At 39.6% G+C, this 19626-nt stretch overlaps 1 protein-coding gene across 3 annotated transcripts in view; it reads left to right on the top strand.

Moving 5' to 3' along the window:
* The first annotated feature begins 494 nt into the window (after positions 1-494).
* CUL4A (cullin 4A) overlaps positions 495-19626 on the top strand; it is a 33712-nt gene continuing 14580 nt past the window's right edge. For all 3 annotated transcript variants that reach the window (XM_033052379.1, XM_033052380.1, XM_042780207.1), the window contains exons 1-10: positions 495-707; positions 1245-1360; positions 4580-4683; positions 6729-6798; positions 8490-8563; positions 9954-10116; positions 11834-11923; positions 12321-12403; positions 15412-15479; positions 18590-18708. In XM_033052379.1, coding sequence (XP_032908270.1) covers positions 542-707; positions 1245-1360; positions 4580-4683; positions 6729-6798; positions 8490-8563; positions 9954-10116; positions 11834-11923; positions 12321-12403; positions 15412-15479; positions 18590-18708 — 1053 coding nt within the window. In that variant the 5' untranslated portion in view covers positions 495-541. The remainder of the gene's footprint in view (positions 708-1244; positions 1361-4579; positions 4684-6728; positions 6799-8489; positions 8564-9953; positions 10117-11833; positions 11924-12320; positions 12404-15411; positions 15480-18589; positions 18709-19626) is intronic.

Here is a 19626-nt window from a genome sequence, read left to right as displayed (position 1 = left end):
ATCGAGCTCATAAACTCCCGAGCAGGTTGACTTTTAAAGGCACTACAGCCAGGGAGATGTGTGAGACAAGGACACGCTCCATGCTCGTGCCGGCCGGGCTCGGCTGGGTTTGGGGGGTGCCGGTGAGCAGGGCGCGGCTGCTCCTTGGCTTTCGTTCCGGCCACCCTTCGGCGGGCACCAGCGAACAGAGCCAGGGCAGGCAGGGCACCCCGAGGGGCTGCTGCCGCCCGGGGGAGGCTGCCTCGGCCCGGGAGCCATCTTGTGAGCGGGGCCGGCGCTGCCCGAGCGCCGCGGGCCGCCCGGACTCGGGAACGCACTCGAAGCCGGGCCCGCAGCCGAGCCGGCCGCCGGGGCGGGCGGAGGCGAGCGGGCTATCGGTGCCTCCCGCCCCGGCGGCACTTGGCAGCCGCCCGCGGGCAGTGGGGGAGGGCGGCTGGGTGGTGGCGGAGGAGGAGGAGGGGAGCGGAGGCGGGGACCAGCCGGCCCCGGCCCGGCCCAGCCCAGCGCGTTGCCCCGGCCGGACACGGCGCCCGGGGCGGAGATGGCGGACGAGCCGCAGAAGAAGCCGCACTTGTCGGCCTTGGTGGGACACACGAACGGGCTCACCAAGCCCGCCTCGCTGGCCGGCACCCGCTCCACGGGCGGGGGAGGAGGAGGCGGAGGCGCGACCGCCTCCTCCAAGAAACTCGTGATCAAGAACTTCAGAGGTGGGTACGGGGCAGGCCGGGCCCTCAGTCCTGGCAGGTGCGCTCGGCCCGATCTTTGTTTACTGCGGTCCGGGCCGCTCCCCGCCCCCTGCCCGCGGCCGGGCCCCGCCGCTGTCACCCGCCCCGCCGCCGTATCGGGGCGAGGGGCGGCTGCCGCGGGGCTGGTAACGCCGTGGGCTGATAGCGCTGCCGGCACCGTGCCCGTGCAGGGCTCCCGGGGACACGCGTGGGGCTCCGCGAGCGGGGGCAGCGGCCGTCGGGAGCGGGCAGAAAGCCACCTTCGTGTCAACGCTGATAAAAGCCAGGCGAGGGTGGTTGCCTCGCTAAAAGTAACACGGGCGTCAAACGCTGCAGCCGGGGGGTGAAGCGTGTCGTGCTAAGGCTCGGGTGGAATTAGTGACCCCTCTGAGTGTGCCAGAGTTACATGGCCAAGAGCAGAGTGGCTTGGCAGAACTCGATGGAGCAGCAGGGAGAGAGACATTGCTGCAGGCGCCCGTTGGGTGGCCCTTTTAAAACTACCTGTGTCTTACTTCACAGAAAGACCCAAATTACCAGATAATTATACTCAGGACACCTGGCAGAAACTTCATGAAGCGGTGGGAGCAATACAGAGTAGCATTTCTATTAAATACAACCTTGAAGAGCTCTACCAGGTAAGCCACATAAGGTTTAGCTTTGTTTTTTTGCAAATAAACTGCTTTGGCACGCATTCAGCATAATATATTTTGATTTGTTAAAAGCTGATTGAATACTTTGCTGCATACTCTGTTTCTAGTCAGCTTCTGTTTATCCGTTCCTCTGAGAGCTACCAGGATCTGGGCCCATGAAAAAGCAGTTTATGTTGGGAGGTACAGAAAGCTGTTCCTGGGCAGGGCTGAGATCTAAGTCTTAATATCTTCAATACTCTGCTCACTCAACATGCTGAAAACAGGATGTTACTCTAACAGGGTTATGAAGTTCCATATTTTATGATTGTTTTTGTACATGCTATGCTCTCTTGTAAATAATAATGTTTTATGTTATTAGATTTATATTTTACATTATTAGATTATAATCTCACACTTCTATACCTTTTGGGGAATTAAAAAGGCAGACAACAAACTTTACCCACATTTCAGATTACTATTGGATTTTCATAACTATCAGGATCTTAGTTTTTGTATTCAAGTGGTGAAAAAGCATTTCTGGAACACCTGGACTACTGGAGCAGGGGCTAGGGAGGGTGAAAGAGAGATGGACTCCTGAGTAATTTCTCTCTACTTTCTCCAATTAGATGTGGTTTAGTTCTATGTCATTTCAGATTTATGTACTTTGAGGTATTTAGCTGAAGTAGTGGGTTTTTAGAGTGATCATGTTATAAAAAAGTATGTGCTAAACTGTGCTACATAACATAAATTAGTTACGAGTTTTCTGTGGGTGCAGGTGTTTGATCTGCAGATTGATGCCCTTGCCAGATCAGGACTGAAAACTTTATTATGCACACCTAAAATTTTCAAAATGTTTAGTTGAGGTGCAAAGGGGAGACTGAGAGAGGAGGAAGCCAGTAGTCCGTACTGGGTCCCTGTTCAAGAAAATCAGGATGGATTTCAGACCTGACTATACTTGTCTCTTTAGTTAGGGTATGTAATATGTGGGTCTAAAATGGCTGATTATGAAATATATATGTTGACTTAATATAATTATTTCCTTTAAATAATGAACTTGACTTCAATGTATTTATCTATTGATACTTGCAAATTTGGAGATTGCATGACATAATGCATTTTATTGTTTAAAACTCAGCATTTGAAAAACCCTGCTTTTTCATGTCTAGCAAAAAAAAAAAAACACCAGCCCACAGATGCTTTGAGTGTTACCTAACTTGTTTTCAGAGGCTCAGAAATGAGATTATAGTAATATGGCTATGAAATCACTGGGGTACATGCCTGAGTTTTGGCAGAAGAGGAGAGAGATTTCAGATAAATTGTGAAGGGTGAACTGTACTTCTTGCTTCTTCTCTTGTGCAAGGCTGGTTGAATAATCGGTAGCACAGCAAATCAGGAGGATTTCTGCACAGGGGGTGGTGGTGCTCAGTGTGCCTGTGCATAGATAGGTCCTTTAGTCTCCTGCCAGAGGAATAAAAGATGAGGTTCAGCATCCATTGGAAACCTGATCTGTATTTACAGATCAATTTAACTGCCTGTTGGTGAGCACCGAGTCATCCACAAGGGAAAATATCTCTGCGTGCATCAGTTCTTACTATCAAGCCTTTTTGGTGGGTTTTTTGAGTCTTTATCTGACATTATGGGAGGAAGTGAGAGACCTGCTAGAGTTCAGTGCACTCAGTGGGCTGGTGTTCCAGCCTGCAGTTGAACCTTCTGATTTATTTATTTAATTTGGCACAGTGGCTGAGAAGAAACTGAAGTACAATGATGAGGCTTTGTGGAGAGGCTGAAGGATACTCCTTTCCAGGCTTTAGAGGCAACAGGGAATCAGGCATGAGGGTGCTTGGCAGAGATGTAGTCAGTGAGCAATGGGAGGGTGGCAGCCAATTTTTTGTGACTAAAATAGAAATGATGTTTGGGATTGGTGGTAGATTGCACAGATTTTGATAGAAGTAGCTTTTATACTTGATGGGATAGAGAAAGTGGGGCAGTACAAAGAATTGCTGAATGAGGAGTGAGTGATAAAAATAATGGAAAAAGAAAATTACCTTTGCAGTGAGGTCCTAAATAATCTGAAGTGGGGCAGCACTGCCCTTCTGGAGGGCACAGGAGAGGACAGTGTTGTAGCAAAGGAAAGACAGTAGAATAATGAAGGAAAAAATTATGAGAGTCCTGACTAGACTTATATTTGGGTGGGCGGATAGGAGTGGCTATAACACTATCTGCAAAGTGATTGTCTGAATACTGTTAGTTGCAAGTTGTCGTTTTTACTTACTTTAAGACCAGATGAGAAACATATTATAGGTACTGTTATAATTTTGTTTGTTTGTATGCTTGAATGTATCAAAATTGTGTAGGTCATTTTTATGTGCATTAAAGTAAAATTACATTAGGTAGGTTAGAATCCTCTGGAGCAGAGGAGAACGTTCTTGGGTCAGTTTTAGTTGCCCAGGTGACATAGTGCTTTAAATCCTTGCCAGTGTTCTGTGCAGTATTGCCTCATAATATTAGGGCAGTTGATATTTATACAGTGACCACCAGAACATTTGGTTTTGTGCGGAATTGGCCTCCTTAGTTAACTAAGAGTAAATACTCAACTAAATCCTGTGAGCTCCCAATAAATCAGTTCAAGTCTTTATGTAAGGCTTAATGTGGGGTTGGTTTTTGGGGTTTTGTTATTGCTTGGGCTTTTTCTTAATTATTTTTTCCCAACAGTTGATGTATCTTAGCATGAGTGTGAAAAAATAAGTTGATAAAAAGACAGGAAAGTAGCCATTTACCATTTAGACAGACTGATTGAAATGTCTGCCTTCAAGTTATTAAGAAATTAAAATATTTGGTATGATTATGTTCCTGCCCCAAAAAGCACTTGTGTGCATACTGAAGGAAGAACAAAATGGACTTTCTGGAGGAGTTCTACTGCTGAGCAGTATTGAAGGAGGCAGAATTCTGGTAGTTTTTAACAGCACATCTAAAATATGACCCAGATTGTGATGGTGGATCTTGTTTGTGTCACAAAATCTAGCAGAATAAGAAGGGGCCAAAATCAGAAAGGACTCCTGAAGTCTTAATTTTTCTACATAACTTTGTTTAGATGTTTTGGTTTTGTGCACAGCTTGAACATATAACGCTGATTGGTTTTTTTTTCCTATGTCAGCCTTAATTACACAGACACAAAAATTTAAATTCTTTTCTTTGTCTCATTTATAATCCTTTTTTGGTTTTTAGGCTGTTGAAAATCTCTGTTCCTACAAAGTCTCTGCCACACTGTACAAACAGCTGCGACAAGTCTGTGAAGAACACGTGAAAGCACAAATCCTTCAGTTTAGAGAATATCCTTTTGTCATGCACAGAAGTGGTTAGAATGGTTAGTTTACATCATTATGTTTCAAAACAAGATTTTTCAAAAATTGCACCCTTAATTGTCAATGTGTTAAATAGATACTTTGCTTACATGTTTTTAAATCAGTTGGAGGCAACTCTAGCCATCTGGGTGAATAACTTTTGTGTATTGATGTGTGGCTTGCTAATAAGAGCTTATTTATCATTTTATTAGGGATGCAAATTTTACACTAAATCTAGAAAATGTCAATAGCACTGTGAGATTTCTCAGCAGGTGTGAATTTCTGTGGCAGGTAAGTAGCTGTGATGCTTATGGCAGCAATAGCTTAAAAAAAACCCACAGTGATTGTCAACAACAGTAAAAGAATTTTCAAACATAGTGCACCTGTTTGACCAAAAATAACTACTGGTCAACAGTGATGTATCACAGAGGCATTTAACAAGCCTTCACATACCTTATGTGTACCTTGGGAGGCTCTTAGAAGAGAGCTCTAAATTCAGGAGATTGTTTGACTGCCTTGGGATGCATAGAAGGATGAAGTTTTATGGTAAATTTCCTCGTGGTTTACTGAAGTTACATTGCTGGACCATTTTTCTGGCTGAATGGGTCACAGAAGTGCCTGTAGATCATCTGTGGGACACCTGGCTGTAGCCAGCCTTGTTTCCTCAAGCCAGTCAAGCTTTGCATGCTGAGAAGGTGCTTTATATCATAGGTGTCTTTTGTGTAATAGCCACAGGGTTGCACTTGCTGGAGCAGCAGATGAATAGTCTATGTCCACCTTGCTATCCCCATATTCCTGGAAAATGCCTTACCCAGCAGATGATGGATGGAGTGTGCCATATTGAACAGATATTCTGTTACATTACTGATATACAGCAGCACTGTGGCTGCTGACATTGTTTCCCAGCTGTCTATGGATTTTTTTTAGCAGAAAATGATAGGATAAAGTAGAGAAGATAGGATGAAGTGGAAAGAAACAAGGGGCCAGGGCCCAGAACGAACCTCCTTTCTAGGTGAAGGCTTTGGATTGTGACTCTCAGTTTCTTGGTTCACTGCATTCCCCAGGTAGGTGGAACTCAGAATAATTTAGGATTTTTAATGGTGTGTAGCACCACCATGGTTTTGGTTTTGTTTTTTGTTGATGGTTTGGGGTTTAAGTCCCATTTAAGCCATCTAGCTTCTACATAGCACGTTAGTACAGTAGACTTTAACATACCTGGTTTTGTAGAACCAAATCTTCTAGCCTTCTTTAAAGAAGTGTACAACCGTCTTTTGTATTCCTGCTTTTTCAGACTTTAGATGATGTTATGAAAAAACATTTTTAAAACTCGTGTTTTTGAACTTTGCTTTCACCTTGCTTTCTTGGCAGGTGGATTGGAGAGTTGAAAATGTAATATTTTACAGGTGTACCACTTTGTATCCCAAGGACATGAGATCAGGTTAATCAGATTTGGCCAGAATGAGTTGGAAATGATAATGTGCAGGACAGGAAGGTGAAGCCTCATTTAGATTTACTTGTGAGACACATGAGAATTCTATTATTTGTAAATAACAGTTGGATCTGTTGTGTAATGAAGAAAGCTCTGTAGATGACTTAGGGTGACCTGGAGATGTATATGAAAAGAGTGGTATTTGGATTTGTTGAGGATTATTTAGAACTGTAACTGCTTTTAAGAGATTAGGGTCACTCCTGATGTGCTCAGTGTGAACTCATTAAATAAACAAAATAACCTCTCCATCCCTCACCTCAGTTGGTGACAAATGTGTCGCTGGTGACGCTGGTGGGATTTCTTCAGCCACTAGATGGTATTACTGAAGAGCTGTGAGCATTATTCCTTGAAAACACAGGGAGGCCTTTTGGAGATCTGCCAACCACTGTGCTGGGCAGCTCTGCAATTAACGGTTTATCCCTGGCAGGCACAGTAGCGTTGGAATATCCATGGAGCAGCTTTGCCTAATGGCTGGCAAAGATCATCTCCAGGATCTGGCCTCTAAAGATACTGGCAAACTAGTTTTCCTTAATGGGTGCTGTACAGATTCTCTGGATAGTCTTTTATTTTTAAAGAAGATAAATAAATGCTGGCAAGATCATTGCAGACAAATGGTAAGTTGATTGTTTGTTCAGAGTACATATCCTTGAAGTGTGAAATCTGGCTAAAATGAGTTTGTCATAGTTTTAACTTGGGACTGCACTGCATCTCTGCAAGTTTTAGCACTGCTTTTCACTTTCCCCTTTGCTGGCTGAGGGGACTTTTGTTGTTGAAACGTAGGCGCTCTTAACTCTGACTTTCATAGGTTCATGCAAGGTTTGAATATCACTCAGAAATATATTGACACCTCTTTTTTCTTTGGGTGGAATGAAAAGCTAACCAAGAAATGCTGAAGTTCTTTGCTATTCGTAATTTTAAGTAATTGGAGAGTCTTTGCTTCTAGATAGCTCCGAGAACTAAGTTAATTTGCAACTTTTTGCAACTTTTTGTTTCAAAGCAGAGATTATTATCCTGGCTATAGAGCTAAGAAATAGAAAGGGTAAAGAACTGAGACTTGCTTTCTCCCTTTTTTGTCTTCTACCTCCACAATAATTTATGTTACAGAAAAAAGTTCTGCCTGAAACACACTCTGGAAATGGTGCCTTTAAGAAGGCATCATTGTAATACCAAACTAACATTTTACAATGAGTTTTTATTGCATTGTCACTTAGCTTGGACTGCGGATGCCTCATATGGTTGAAGTTCTGTTTTCATTCCTTGAATTAAAAATGGAAGGTGTTAGAGAAACTATTTGAATTCAGCAGTCTGATGAAAACAGAGTTGAAGATATTGCCTTGAAAATGCAGTTAGCATGAACCTGTGTTTTTATAAAAGGGTTTTTGCTGTGAACACTATTTGCTTTAATTACTTCTAAGCATTCTTTTTTTTTCCCTTTAAGCAATAACCTGTAGCAAGTGACTTTCTTCCCCATGTGCTGGGTTAGCACTTGGTGCTATTTAAGAAAAAAAAATCAACCTTACTGCTGTTTTACTTTAATATGCTTGGCCAGAAGCTATGTCAGCTTGAGAATTGCTTCAGAGGCAATGAAATCTTTTAGGGAGGGAGTAGGTGGACGGCTGGGAATAGAAATCTCTATCTGGCCTGGGGGTGAGTTACTGACATCCGGAGTTAGACTAATGCTAAACTGGGAGTTGGGCAGCCTTCTTATGAGCAAAGTTAAAAATGGATTTTGAATGTAAAAGTCTAGCAAGCTACAAAATCACCTCCTCCTCCTCCCACCCTTTCAATTAAAAAAGGAATAATATATTTTTATACTCTCTTTCTAATGTTGGATTTAATGTATCTGTATTTTTCTTATGAATTTTGACAGCTAACTTTTATTTTGAAAAGATCTGTTGCACATCTTATTACTGTCTCATCTTAAACCTTTGTTTTTTTGTTTTCATTTTAAAGCAAAGACCATGGCAGCATGCTATTTCAGGGTGTTTACTGACTGTATTGGAGATACTGTTTGAATAGCTTATATGTGTCAGTGGTATAAAACTCCTAATAGGCTAATAAAACTATTTAGTTAATGGCTATGAATTTGAAAGCTGTCTTGGATCTTGGATGTACTTGGGAATACCACCACTAGTATTAACTTCAATAAATTGCATACCCATGGCTGTACAAGTCACTGTAAAAGTTTAAAATACCTGCATCAGTAAATGAGGTGCATGTCTGTAATGTAGTTTTTCAGAAGTTGTTTTATAATTTAAAATATCACATGGAGGTGAAGAGAAAAATACTTTATTTATATTTTCAGATCATGATCAGAAGCATTTTCTTATTTTTGGATCGTACATATGTGCTTCAGAATTCAGTGCTTCCTTCTATATGGTAGGTATCCATGTAAGTATTCCTATAAGCTTTAGACTGTTGATGTGATATTGCATTTGCAAGGATTGAAAATAAATTTTTCACATTATATTTCAGCTATATAATAAATCTCTAAAATTTTGTGTCAATTTATGGAAATGCATGTGTCAGCATATGTGTGTGTCATGTCCTCCTTCCCCAGGAATATTTACTGTCAAGTGGGAATATGGGATTAAAAGTCAAGGCATGTATGTAGCTGTAGTTGTCAGAGCCTGGGTGAGGCTGCTGTGTGGGGACCTCCTCCTGACTGCTGCTTCCCACCTTAGCACTGGCCCAGCATTACTGTAGGTGCTCCTGGTTTTGATAAAATTCAACGTTCAGCTTCTTGCTCTGTTTTTTTTTAAGTAAGTCAGATACAGTGACAAGGTGCAGATTCTTTCCAGCACTGGTCACTTGATGATGCTTTTGTATCAGCCCACCATGGCCACATCTTTGGGCATTCTGTTTTAAAACATCTCCCCGAGGGGCATTTGACATCATTACCTGCGCAAACAAACCCAAGTTTTGCTAAAAATTTCTGGTATTGTTGCTACTTTATCTAAAGCACACTTCCGCCCCCACCCCCCCCAAAAAAAAAGTAGATAAAGTTGTGAAGTAAGAGCATATCTTTTCCTGCCTGCTTGGCTGCTGTTCTCTTGAGAGTTTCTCAGGCTGTATGAAGAGCCTGGCATCTTTCTCCAGCTTCTTGCTTGTCCGGTGGACATCTTTTGTTCCCAGCTTCAGCAGTTTTCCTCCAACTCTTTGTGTTAGCCTTCCTTTTACTAAACATTGCTGATGAGGTCTGTTCCTACTTTGTCTTATTTTTCTCCCATTGGGAAAATTCCTTTTATTGAAATCCTGATGAATGTGAAGAAGTTGGAGGTAACAAGTTTTATCTAAGATCACTCAGTTTCCACTATTTAACAATTAGCTGCTTCATGGCATAGAAGCACCATTCCTCATCCTCTTAGAATGAAACAAGAATCTCACTGAGGTGTTAAGAGCCTAAAGATACAAAGAATTCATGATTTTGAAATAGACTTATGAATTACATGTAGAATGTCTAATCCAGGGAATGTTAAGGTATATTATCAGATTTATTTTTTTAATAGGGAGAGAAATTTCTAGTGTATTGTGTGGAAGTTGGACAGGCTGGTAACAGTTCTCTACTGAAGTGTATGCCTGTGGTAGCATGTGATCTGGTATTTTTAGGATAATTTTTGTAATGGTTTTGTTAGAGGACAGTGTCAAAAAGAGTATACACACCATTAATATATTCTTTATCTGTATATATATATACACTATATGTTTTAAATGTATATATGATTTTTCAAAAGAATAACAGTGTGACTAATTTTCAATATTCACATAGGGATATGGGGCTTGAGTTATTTAGAAACCATATCATTAGTGATAAGCAAGTTCAAACCAAGACTATTGATGGAATTCTCCTGCTGATCGAACGAGAACGAAATGGTGAAGCTGTGGACAGAAGTTTGCTGCGGAGTTTGTTGAGCATGCTTTCAGATCTGCAGGTGAGTACAGCCAAATTCAGTAGTAACAGCTTTGTTTAGAAACACAGTGTGGACTGCCTAAGTTGTGTTTTGTACAAAAATTATTCTGTTCATCTAGTAAATGTGTGTAAAAATCTAGCTATTACATTGGTATGATTGGCTCTTCTTGACCCCATGTGCAATCTTGTACTGTTCCTAAATGAGACCTCTTTGCTTGTTTTCCTTAGCAGAGGTAATGGCCTCAGATCTTAATAAATTTACAAGTCTTTTAGTATGTGCAGTATTCTGTCTGTCATAATCACTCATTGTCTTGTCCTAGTGCCAGTTAAATGTAGGAACAGAAAAATTCCTCTGTCACTGTAAAAAGGTGTCATTTTTTGGAGTCCAGATCTTGGGTCTGTATCACAAAAACATCACTCTACTGACAACTTCTTAAAATGCTGAGGATAGAATGAGATGCCTTGTTAAGGCCAAGGTTTTGAGATTGATCATGTCAAGCTGCAGCTTACTGGAACTTTCCATGAGCAGAGATAGTAAGTAACCAATGGCAAATGCTGTGCTTCTGGCTTCCACGTGGGTTGTCCTTGAGTTAACATGCAGCCTTGTGTGATGAGCAGTAAAACTTTGGAGCTGTCCTTCATTCCTAAAACCTGATGAGGTTGCTCCATTTCAAAGTGGGAATACACCATTACAAAACTGGCTGAAGGTTTGAAAGAGTTTGAAGAGGCAGACTATATTAAAAAGTCCTTTCTGGTTAGGCAGCTTACCTGGTTTTCTGCCTTTCATGTTAATCCTCTTGACTTTAATCTGTAGCTTCCTCTATCCCAGAAAAATTAGTGTGTTCAAGAAAAAAGCCATTGAGAAAAAAACAAGCTTTTGAAAGTGGTAAAATGGTTTGAGTTGAAAGGGGCCTTAAAGATCATCTAGCTCCAACCCCCTTGCATTGGGCAGAGGACCTTCAACTAGGAGTCCTTATGAGACAAAAAGTGACAGAATGTAACTCTGTGTTAGATGTTTAGGAATAAATGTTTTCTTCTATTCTTCCACCACACTCAAGGAGTTTTCCCTTTTTATTTTCCTTGTCTCTCTGTTTACAATTCTTCAGACTGTTATAAGTTTTTCTTTATGTAGTTGTTCTTTCTGACTTATTTCCTTTCCATAATTAACTGTTAGTCACTACACAGAAGTTTTTTAATGTCTCTGATTGTTATTGGTGCCTTTTTTGCACACCTTATTTGTTCTCTGTAGAGAGAGTTCACCTTATTTGATACAATTCTGTTTTCCTGGGCCACTGAGAGAAACCTGGAAGATCTGAAGATATGTTACTGACCACATTAATATCTTACTGATGAGGATTACCTGGTTTGTGCCAATGTTTCACTAGTTGGAAGGGGTTTTGTGCCACAGAAAGTTCAGTGGAGTTTAGATTTCAGGTGGATTGGATGTCATTGCTGTACAGTGATGTTAGGTACTGATGTTGGGCTGTGTGCCTTAAACAGAAGCCTGTTAATTTAGACTGTTCAAGTTGTGGTGACTGAAACAAGCCGTTGCTGCTCTGGGAAGTCAGTTCTGATCTCAGTCTTTCTGAAACCAGTGGACAAACATAATTTGTTAATGTAATGTTACATTGACCTTTCTCACAGCCTTAAAATTTTACTTGTCCTCTTACCCCTGACAAGCAAAATTGCTGCTGTTTCTGTGAGCTTAATGTAAGTAACTCAGTTGATTTCTTGAACAGGTCTACAAGGAATCATTTGAACAGAGGTTTCTGGAAGAGACAAATTGTTTGTATGCTGCAGAAGGCCAAAGGTTAATGCAGGAAAGAGAGGTAGGTGCATGTGGTGATTGCTTTTAATGTTAGTTTTATCATAGTGCTGTGGTGTATTAATGTCCAGTGAAATTTACTGGCAGGTATTCCTATGTTTTGATAGGGACCATGGTATTGTAACAACAGGGAGAGCAGACCCCTGGTTGTCATGGAACTTGGTAGAATAATTGTGTAGTAATCCAGAGACATTTTTGTAGCTAAAGTCACATTATCAACTATAATACATTTAATATGAAATAACATAAATTAATAAAAATACAAATTATGTAGTACATAACATTCTGGAGGAATAGTCCTGTCCAATTCATGTTCTCTTTAAAAATAAAGTTTAATTGTGATGGAACAAGATTAGCTGCCTTTCATACCTTTATAGTTGAACTGGTTGTTCTCTTGTTAGGTCCCAGAGTATCTTCACCATGTTAATAAACGTTTGGAAGAAGAAGGAGATAGAGTAATAACATATTTAGATCACAGCACACAGTGAGTACAATTTTCACTTTTACTGTAAGTCAGTCATTCTTAATAAATGAGTATGATTATCTATGGTTGTAAACACACTATGATAATTTCTTCATTATCTTACAGATACTATCTTGTTGATAGTGCTTGTGAAATTGCTTGTTTTTTTTAAGACTTCAGTTTTATCAAAAGTTACTTCTTAAAATAAAAGAATATTTTCAGTAAGAAAGAAGAAATTTGTTCAGAAATATTAATTCTGTATACTGCAGTTAAAAAACATTGCATAAGAACTCAAATCTCCATTATCAAAATTGCAGCTGATTTTAGCCATTCATGTACTGATAACATCTTTAACCACAAATCCCTTGAGAGAAGCAAAGACTCACAAGCAAAACCACAAGCAAACAAAATAAGCAAACAAAAACCCAAACAAAACCTGAAAAAAGCCAGAAGAGCAGAGAACATGAGTATAATTTGTAAACAGTCCAAGGCGTGAGCTTAACAGTACATCAGCCGCTGCCAGTGCACTGTGTGAGGTAGCTCGTCCTTTTTTCACTTGGGTTTTAAGTAATACTTTGCCTTTTGTTGGGTTAACACATTCCTGCAGAAACTGACACACTACATAAATCTATATATAATTCGTCCTGTAGGAGGTTGTTGCTTTTTTTTCTTTAGTTAAGAACGTAACATTAAATTTATTGGGTTTTAGTCTTCTGGAGGATTTATTGGCGTTTCATTTGGTGTCAAAATGATAACGGAATAAAAATTATCTTTTTGACTTGCTAGTTTCTTGAGACATTTTACACAGATGTACATATATACACGTATATGTGTTGTGTGTCATGGCACATCTTTGAACTTGGATCTTCTTCCTGCGTATGGTGTTAGCTTTTTCTGTGAAATCACTCATATTGAAATATATTGAACTATTTCTGTTTATAAAGTTATAGCAAATACGTGTATTTATTTACTGCTTAGGTTAAAAAATAGATAGATACCATTACATTTTCAATCTAGAAAACATCAATTGAATCTTGCCCTTAGTTAAATGCTTAGAAACCTAATTTTAGAAGGCTTCACACTAATTTCCCTCCTTTGCATTAAGAAAGAGCAATTCTTAAAATTAGAGCACTTGAATTTTCCTGGGATCATACTGTTTCTTTGTGTATACATGACAACAGCATGCTATTTAGTTGCAACTGGCTTGATCTTGAGATGGAAATGATACTTCTAGGACAAAAGCATCATGTGAAACGATTCCACATACTTCAGACAACACCTGGGAAGTGTGGTGTTGCAGCCCACAGAGGGATTCTTTCAGCCCAGCAGTATGTGCCGTTTTGGATAGCTGACCAGATGAAGCGTATCTCTTTGTCAGTCAGTAGATGACCAAGGTACATGGCTTTGAGGTCATACAGAGGGTACCTTCTGGCTCCTTCCTCAGCCAAGATAAATACTCATTTTGTTTGCTTGCTAGGATGTAAGTGCTTTGCCTCTTGGCCTCAAGCAGACAAATTGTCCCTTCTGTACTCAGAATAGGTCTTCCAGGGCAAGGGATGGTATTTTGTATAACCCTGACTCCTGCTGTTGGAAACAGCCAGCAACTGCAGATAGCAGTATTTGGAAATGGCAGGAGATATGGAAAGTACCATAAAAACGGCCATGTATGTTAATAATAAGGGTCTGTCTAAACGGTATTCCATGTATTTCATATGACCACTGAAGGGAACAAATAGAGGAAGTGTATGTGATGCCCTGATACTCTCCTGGTGTCTGCCTGTTTCCAGGGCAGTGTATTTTCTGAATCTGCTGTAGTTTGTGTCTTTGTGTCTCTGAAATACTTGTAGTGTCTCATGGGGATTTGCGTCAGCTTTTCTGTGCCAGGTTCCAAAGCATTCCACAAGTGACAAGGTGCACAGCCACCCAGTGATAAAGTGCCTCCTTTTAAATCTGTTGCCCAGTACCATTGCTGATGACCCCAGTTAATGCATTGAAAAGTGATCAGTCGGTTCCCTTCACCCCTTTCCTGACTATTAATGGTATCCATAAGTCATCTCCTTCCCAGAAAGAAGAGTCTTGACATGTGCAGTTGTCTCTCTTGTAGCTGCTGCTGCATATTTTGATCATCCCTGCTTCCTTGAAAACTTTCCAAATGAAGGACCTAAACTGATGTGTTGTTTGAAGGTCTGGCATGTCTCTGATGGGCTGTTCAGGAAAGAGAGTGTGTTAGCAAAGGTACACTTTTGTTTTAGCATTAAGTGTATCCTCATACAGGAAAGGCTTCCATCAATCCAAATTGAGCACCTCTCTTCTAGAAAATATCAGTTAAGGCTCTGAGAACCAGTTTATAAAAATCAACTTGTAAAGAAATGGTTGTTCTATTGTAAGCAGGGTAAAAGTTTAAACATTCAAATTAATTATGCCTTTGCCCTTCAGGCATTTATTTTATCTTTTAGGTGATGAAAAATGTAAGGGAAAACTTCCTATTATTTTTCAGTCCTCTCTAAAATGCATGTATAACTGTAAAAACATAGGGGATATTCAAGAACAAATTTAAAAGGTTTTGCAAATATATGTCTTGTGGCTCTAGCTCAATTTATACTTGTGTACATACGTAACACGATTAATTGAAAATTTTACAATTAGCTGAATTTTGAACATAACTAGTATGTATTGGTTTGGTTTGAAGCTCAAACCCTTGGTGGTTTTTGGTTTGTTTGCTTGTTTGTTTCCAGAATTCAATATGACTTTTTTCCAGTTAGGCTTTTGTATTGACTTTTGCAATGTAAGCTTCTCTCTTCTACTGTGTAAGGAATTTCACTTTATCAAATTTTTTAAAATTACGTATATAGTTTATTGTTGTCTTTCTTATATTACATGGTGGTTTTTGTCTTAACCTCTAAGTTAAGTCTAAGAAAACTGTTGGAGTTTTTTTGCATAATAATGTAAGTTACACATAAATACATTCTGACAGAAGGCAACTCATTTATATTCTAGTGCTTCTAATATATTTTTCTTGACTAATTCAGGAAACCACTGATTGCTTGTGTGGAGAAGCAGCTACTAGGAGAACACTTATCAGCTATTTTGCAAAAAGGTATTTTTTTTTAAGTTGTAATCCTTGATTAGCAGTGTATTCTCATATTCTGCAATAGCTATACATTCCACAGCTTTTACTTTAGGAGGTATATTAGGCATGGGAAAAGCTTCCACAGACACAGGAAGCCAATCTGTGATTGTTACCCTCACAAGTAAATGGTATATTTGGAAAGAAATGTCTAAAATCTAATTCCATATTTGTGAAGTTTGCTAAGCCTCTAGATCTCCTTTAACTTGCAGCTGTGGGCTTAGAAATTAAACCTTTAAAACTGCTTCTTTCCTGGAATTATATAAACTCCTAAATGAGAGCTGCAGTTACTGTTGTAGCTTTTTTTATGTGATAATCACACAGCTCAAGTGCAGTAGTTTCACATATTCTCATGACTGTGCAGTTTAAGAATCGTGGGTTACTGGAACTGGCAGCATTTGAGGCAGTGAATTTTCATATGCCTTTGTCTGTACTTTCCCTTTTGTCTGGCAGATAAGAACTGCAGCCTTCTTGAGAAGTCCTTGTTCAGACATTAGTGTGTTCAAATTGCCATTTCTTTGTTCCTCCTAAATTTTGATCTCTCCTGAATTTCTGTGTTTGTTCAGTATTCCCTGATCTTTTAATACTTTAAATGATCTCTTCCTTCTCTTGCAGTAGCTGTATTTCAGGTTTTAGATCTTCTAGCAAAATTGTCCTTACATCTATGCTTTTTTTTATGTTGCAAAACAGATGTCCCTGGTAGTCTGGTATCTTAAAGCTCCATCACATCCATGTTTACACTTTTATGTTATACATACCCTTTCTATGTCTTCCTTTGTCCCTTTTAAAGATGAATTAGGCTCACAGTTTTCTCTCAGCTACCCTGGAAATAGCTTGTTTCACTGTTTTCAGTACATTTATAGAAATAAACTTGATCACTTCATCTTAGCTATTCTTAAGGTTATAAACAGAAAAGAATAATTATATTTTGCTGATATGTGTCAATTTTGCTCGTTCTTTAATTCAAGTATGATTAACTTTTCCAGGGATATGCTTGTTTATCAAGTGGCATAAATAGAAGTACATGGTCTTGTTTTAAACTGAACTTTTTATTGGTTTACCATGTGCATGAGCCATCCATGTAAAGATGGAGAGAATTTTACATTTTTCCAGCATTCTGATTACTGTGATTCAGGACTCAAGTATCACTGGATCAGCTTTTGCATTCTATGTCTCCACTGGAAAAAAATAGTTTAAAAAACTTCTATCATCACTTGACTTGCTTAGTTTGATCTAGGATACATTTTAATTCGCTCATAACATCTTAGTATTCTGTTCAAGTATAAGAAGATGCTGCCATTTGTAGGTTTTCTTCATTAAGTCAAGGAATGTGCAGTAGTCAGGTTGATACAGGAGAAAAAAGCTTAAAAATGCAGGGTCTGTATAAGAAACCTTTTTTCCTCACGTTAGTATAACTGCTGTAGACTAGATATTTGGGGGTCATACCTAGTTTGGGGGCAGGGAGTGAGTATAATAGATTTTTCCCAAGGGTATGGCAGTGCTTTCTCAAAGCTCTGTCAAACCTTATCAGAGGACATTGCTGCATGTCCTTTTTGTTTGTCAAATGTGGAACTAAATACTTTTTCAGTGACAGATCATGTTAGAGAAAGAGGGAAGGCTATATTCTATGACTTAGGTTATAACAAAGCAGATAGTGTATTGGTGCCTTTAAATGAATAGGAGGTAATGCTTGAATGGGATGGGCATTTCTTAATAGAGAGAGCTGGGGTTATTCAGTATGGAAAAGAGAAGGCTCCTGGGAGACCTCACAGTGACCTGCCAGTACTTAAAGAGGGCTTATGAAAAAGAGGGGCAGAAGTGATTGGTCAAGGAGGAACAGTTTTAACTAAAAAATGAGAGATCTAAGATGAAATCCTAGGAAGAAATTCTCTGCTGTGAAGGTAGCGAGTCACTGGAACATATTGCCCAGAGAAGCTGTGGATGCCCCATCCCTGAAAGTACTCAAGGCCAGGTTGGAAGGAGATGTGAGCAGCCTGGTCTGGTGGAAGGTGTCCCTGCCCACAGCTGGGGATTGGAACAAGATGATCTTTAAGGTCCCTTTCAATCCAAGCCTTTCTATGATTCTTTGATTTCCAGGATTTTAGTTCCATGTTCAATTAAGAGAGAGCGCTAAAACCCTGTATTTGAGTCTGTGTAGTCTGTTGTCTTACATTTAAAGTGTGTTTATTCTTCTGACATCTCAGAAATTAGAAATCTCAAAATAGCAGACAAAAGTTTACCTGACACCATTCTTGAACATCGCTTGCCTTTCTGAACATGTATGTAAATTACAATATACAGTGAAAGTATTTTTAAGCTGAAGAATATATAGAATATGGGATAATTTGGTAGTGATTTGCAAATCAGTTTTTAATACCATTTAAAAATTGGCATTAATGAAATATTTTTGGTGAAGTAGGACAGTTGTACAGTGTCAGCTACACTGATGGTGTAAATTGGCAACCTGTGTAAAATCAAACTTTTTGTTTTTTAAAAAAATGTCATAAATCCTTGATGCTATGCTCCAGTATTACTAAAGCCTCTGTAACTGACACCAGACAAAGTACTTCTGATTGCACTGCAGCTGCATTTGTCGTACTCTCAAATGGAAAAATATGTATGAAGTTACTTGCTTATTACATTCCTCGGGCTTCACTTCGCCATTTGTTAGCCAAAAGCTTACTCTCATGTAGGGTGAATCGACAAAGCAAAAGTTGCTCAAAAGGAACTTGTAGCCTTTTGTTATTCCATTGGTAGGAGTGTAGACTGTTCCCAGCACATTCTTAATCTAAAAACACGGTTCACCATGCTCCACAGAAAAAAAAAATCTCATGAAGTATTTATCATTAGGGTAATTTTGGGGCAGTTTACTTAGCTTCCTGTTTTCTTTAGAGGTTCTTGTTAAAACTATACCCTTGAAGTCAACCTCTCTTCGTAAACATTCTGCAAAAGCCTTATTATCATCACCTTGTTGGGAGAGTATTTCAATCAAAATACTAATATATTCTCTAATAGATTTCTAAATCTATTTATGCAACCGTATTCAGATTTTCTCTTTTTTTCTAATTAATTCTTTTTAGGACTTGATAGCCTTCTTGATGAAAATAGAATACCAGATTTGACCCAGACATACCAGCTGTTCAGCCGGGTAAAAGGTGGGCAGCAGATCCTTTTGCAACACTGGAGTGAATACATCAAGGTATTTCAAAGATCTATTACTAATATTAAAACTTATGCTGTTACAAATATCTTCTGTCAAAGCCAAGAATAACATCAAGGTGTATCACCAAACTTCTTTTTAAGTAAATATGGGGATGGATGTTAATGCTTCTGCCTCAGTGAGAATCACATGATGAGCAACAGCAGCACCTGCTTTGGATTTAAATTTCTACTTGGAAATTGCTTTCCTTATAGGTTTGAATGTTATACAAGATGGTTTTGGTTGCATTGCTTTTAAATAGAACCACATGCACATGTGTTTAGACACGTGTGCTGGACTGTATTATGTGTTGTTTTGCTGCAAATACACTCAACTGTTCACATACCTGCAGAACAGTGAAACATCAGATGTTGCTATTCTTCTGCAGCTTAGGCTACTCATAACCAACCTACAGCAATGCTGATGGGCGGTTAAAGCTGGGAAGGGAATACTCCTATTGAAAATAATCCATCAGTCATATTTAGATGCTTTGGGTTTGTTTGTTAGGCATAATATCCATATAGTATGCTGCCCCAGAGAGCTGGTACTCTAGTGCTCTTGGAAGGTGAAGGCAGGAAGGCTTCACAGAAGACTTTTCTCCCTGGAGCTGATAATTCCTGATGTCATGGCTCTCTGCTGAATTGCCCATGTGTTCATCAACCTTCAGGACTAAGTGCACATCAGTTAATTCCAGAGGTGCTTTTTCTCCACACCTGTGCCTTGAGTTCAGCATGATCCACCAGTGCTGCAGCTCATGTGAGTGGAGCATGGTTATCCTGTGCCCCCAGAACCGAGGTGGAGTTTACTCTTTAGCATGTTGCCCAGTTGAATGGTGGTGCTGTGGCTGAGAAGGATCATCTTTCTTCTCCCTTTCTCCCAGATCGCACTCGTCACTTAATCCTAGTGCTGCCTGCCATT

The sequence above is a fragment of the Catharus ustulatus genome, chromosome 2 (assembly GCF_009819885.2).
Source record: "Catharus ustulatus isolate bCatUst1 chromosome 2, bCatUst1.pri.v2, whole genome shotgun sequence".
Taxonomy (NCBI): domain Eukaryota; kingdom Metazoa; phylum Chordata; class Aves; order Passeriformes; family Turdidae; genus Catharus; species Catharus ustulatus.
The sequence above is the reverse complement of the archived record's forward strand: the minus strand, read 5'-3'. Positions and strand labels throughout refer to the sequence as shown.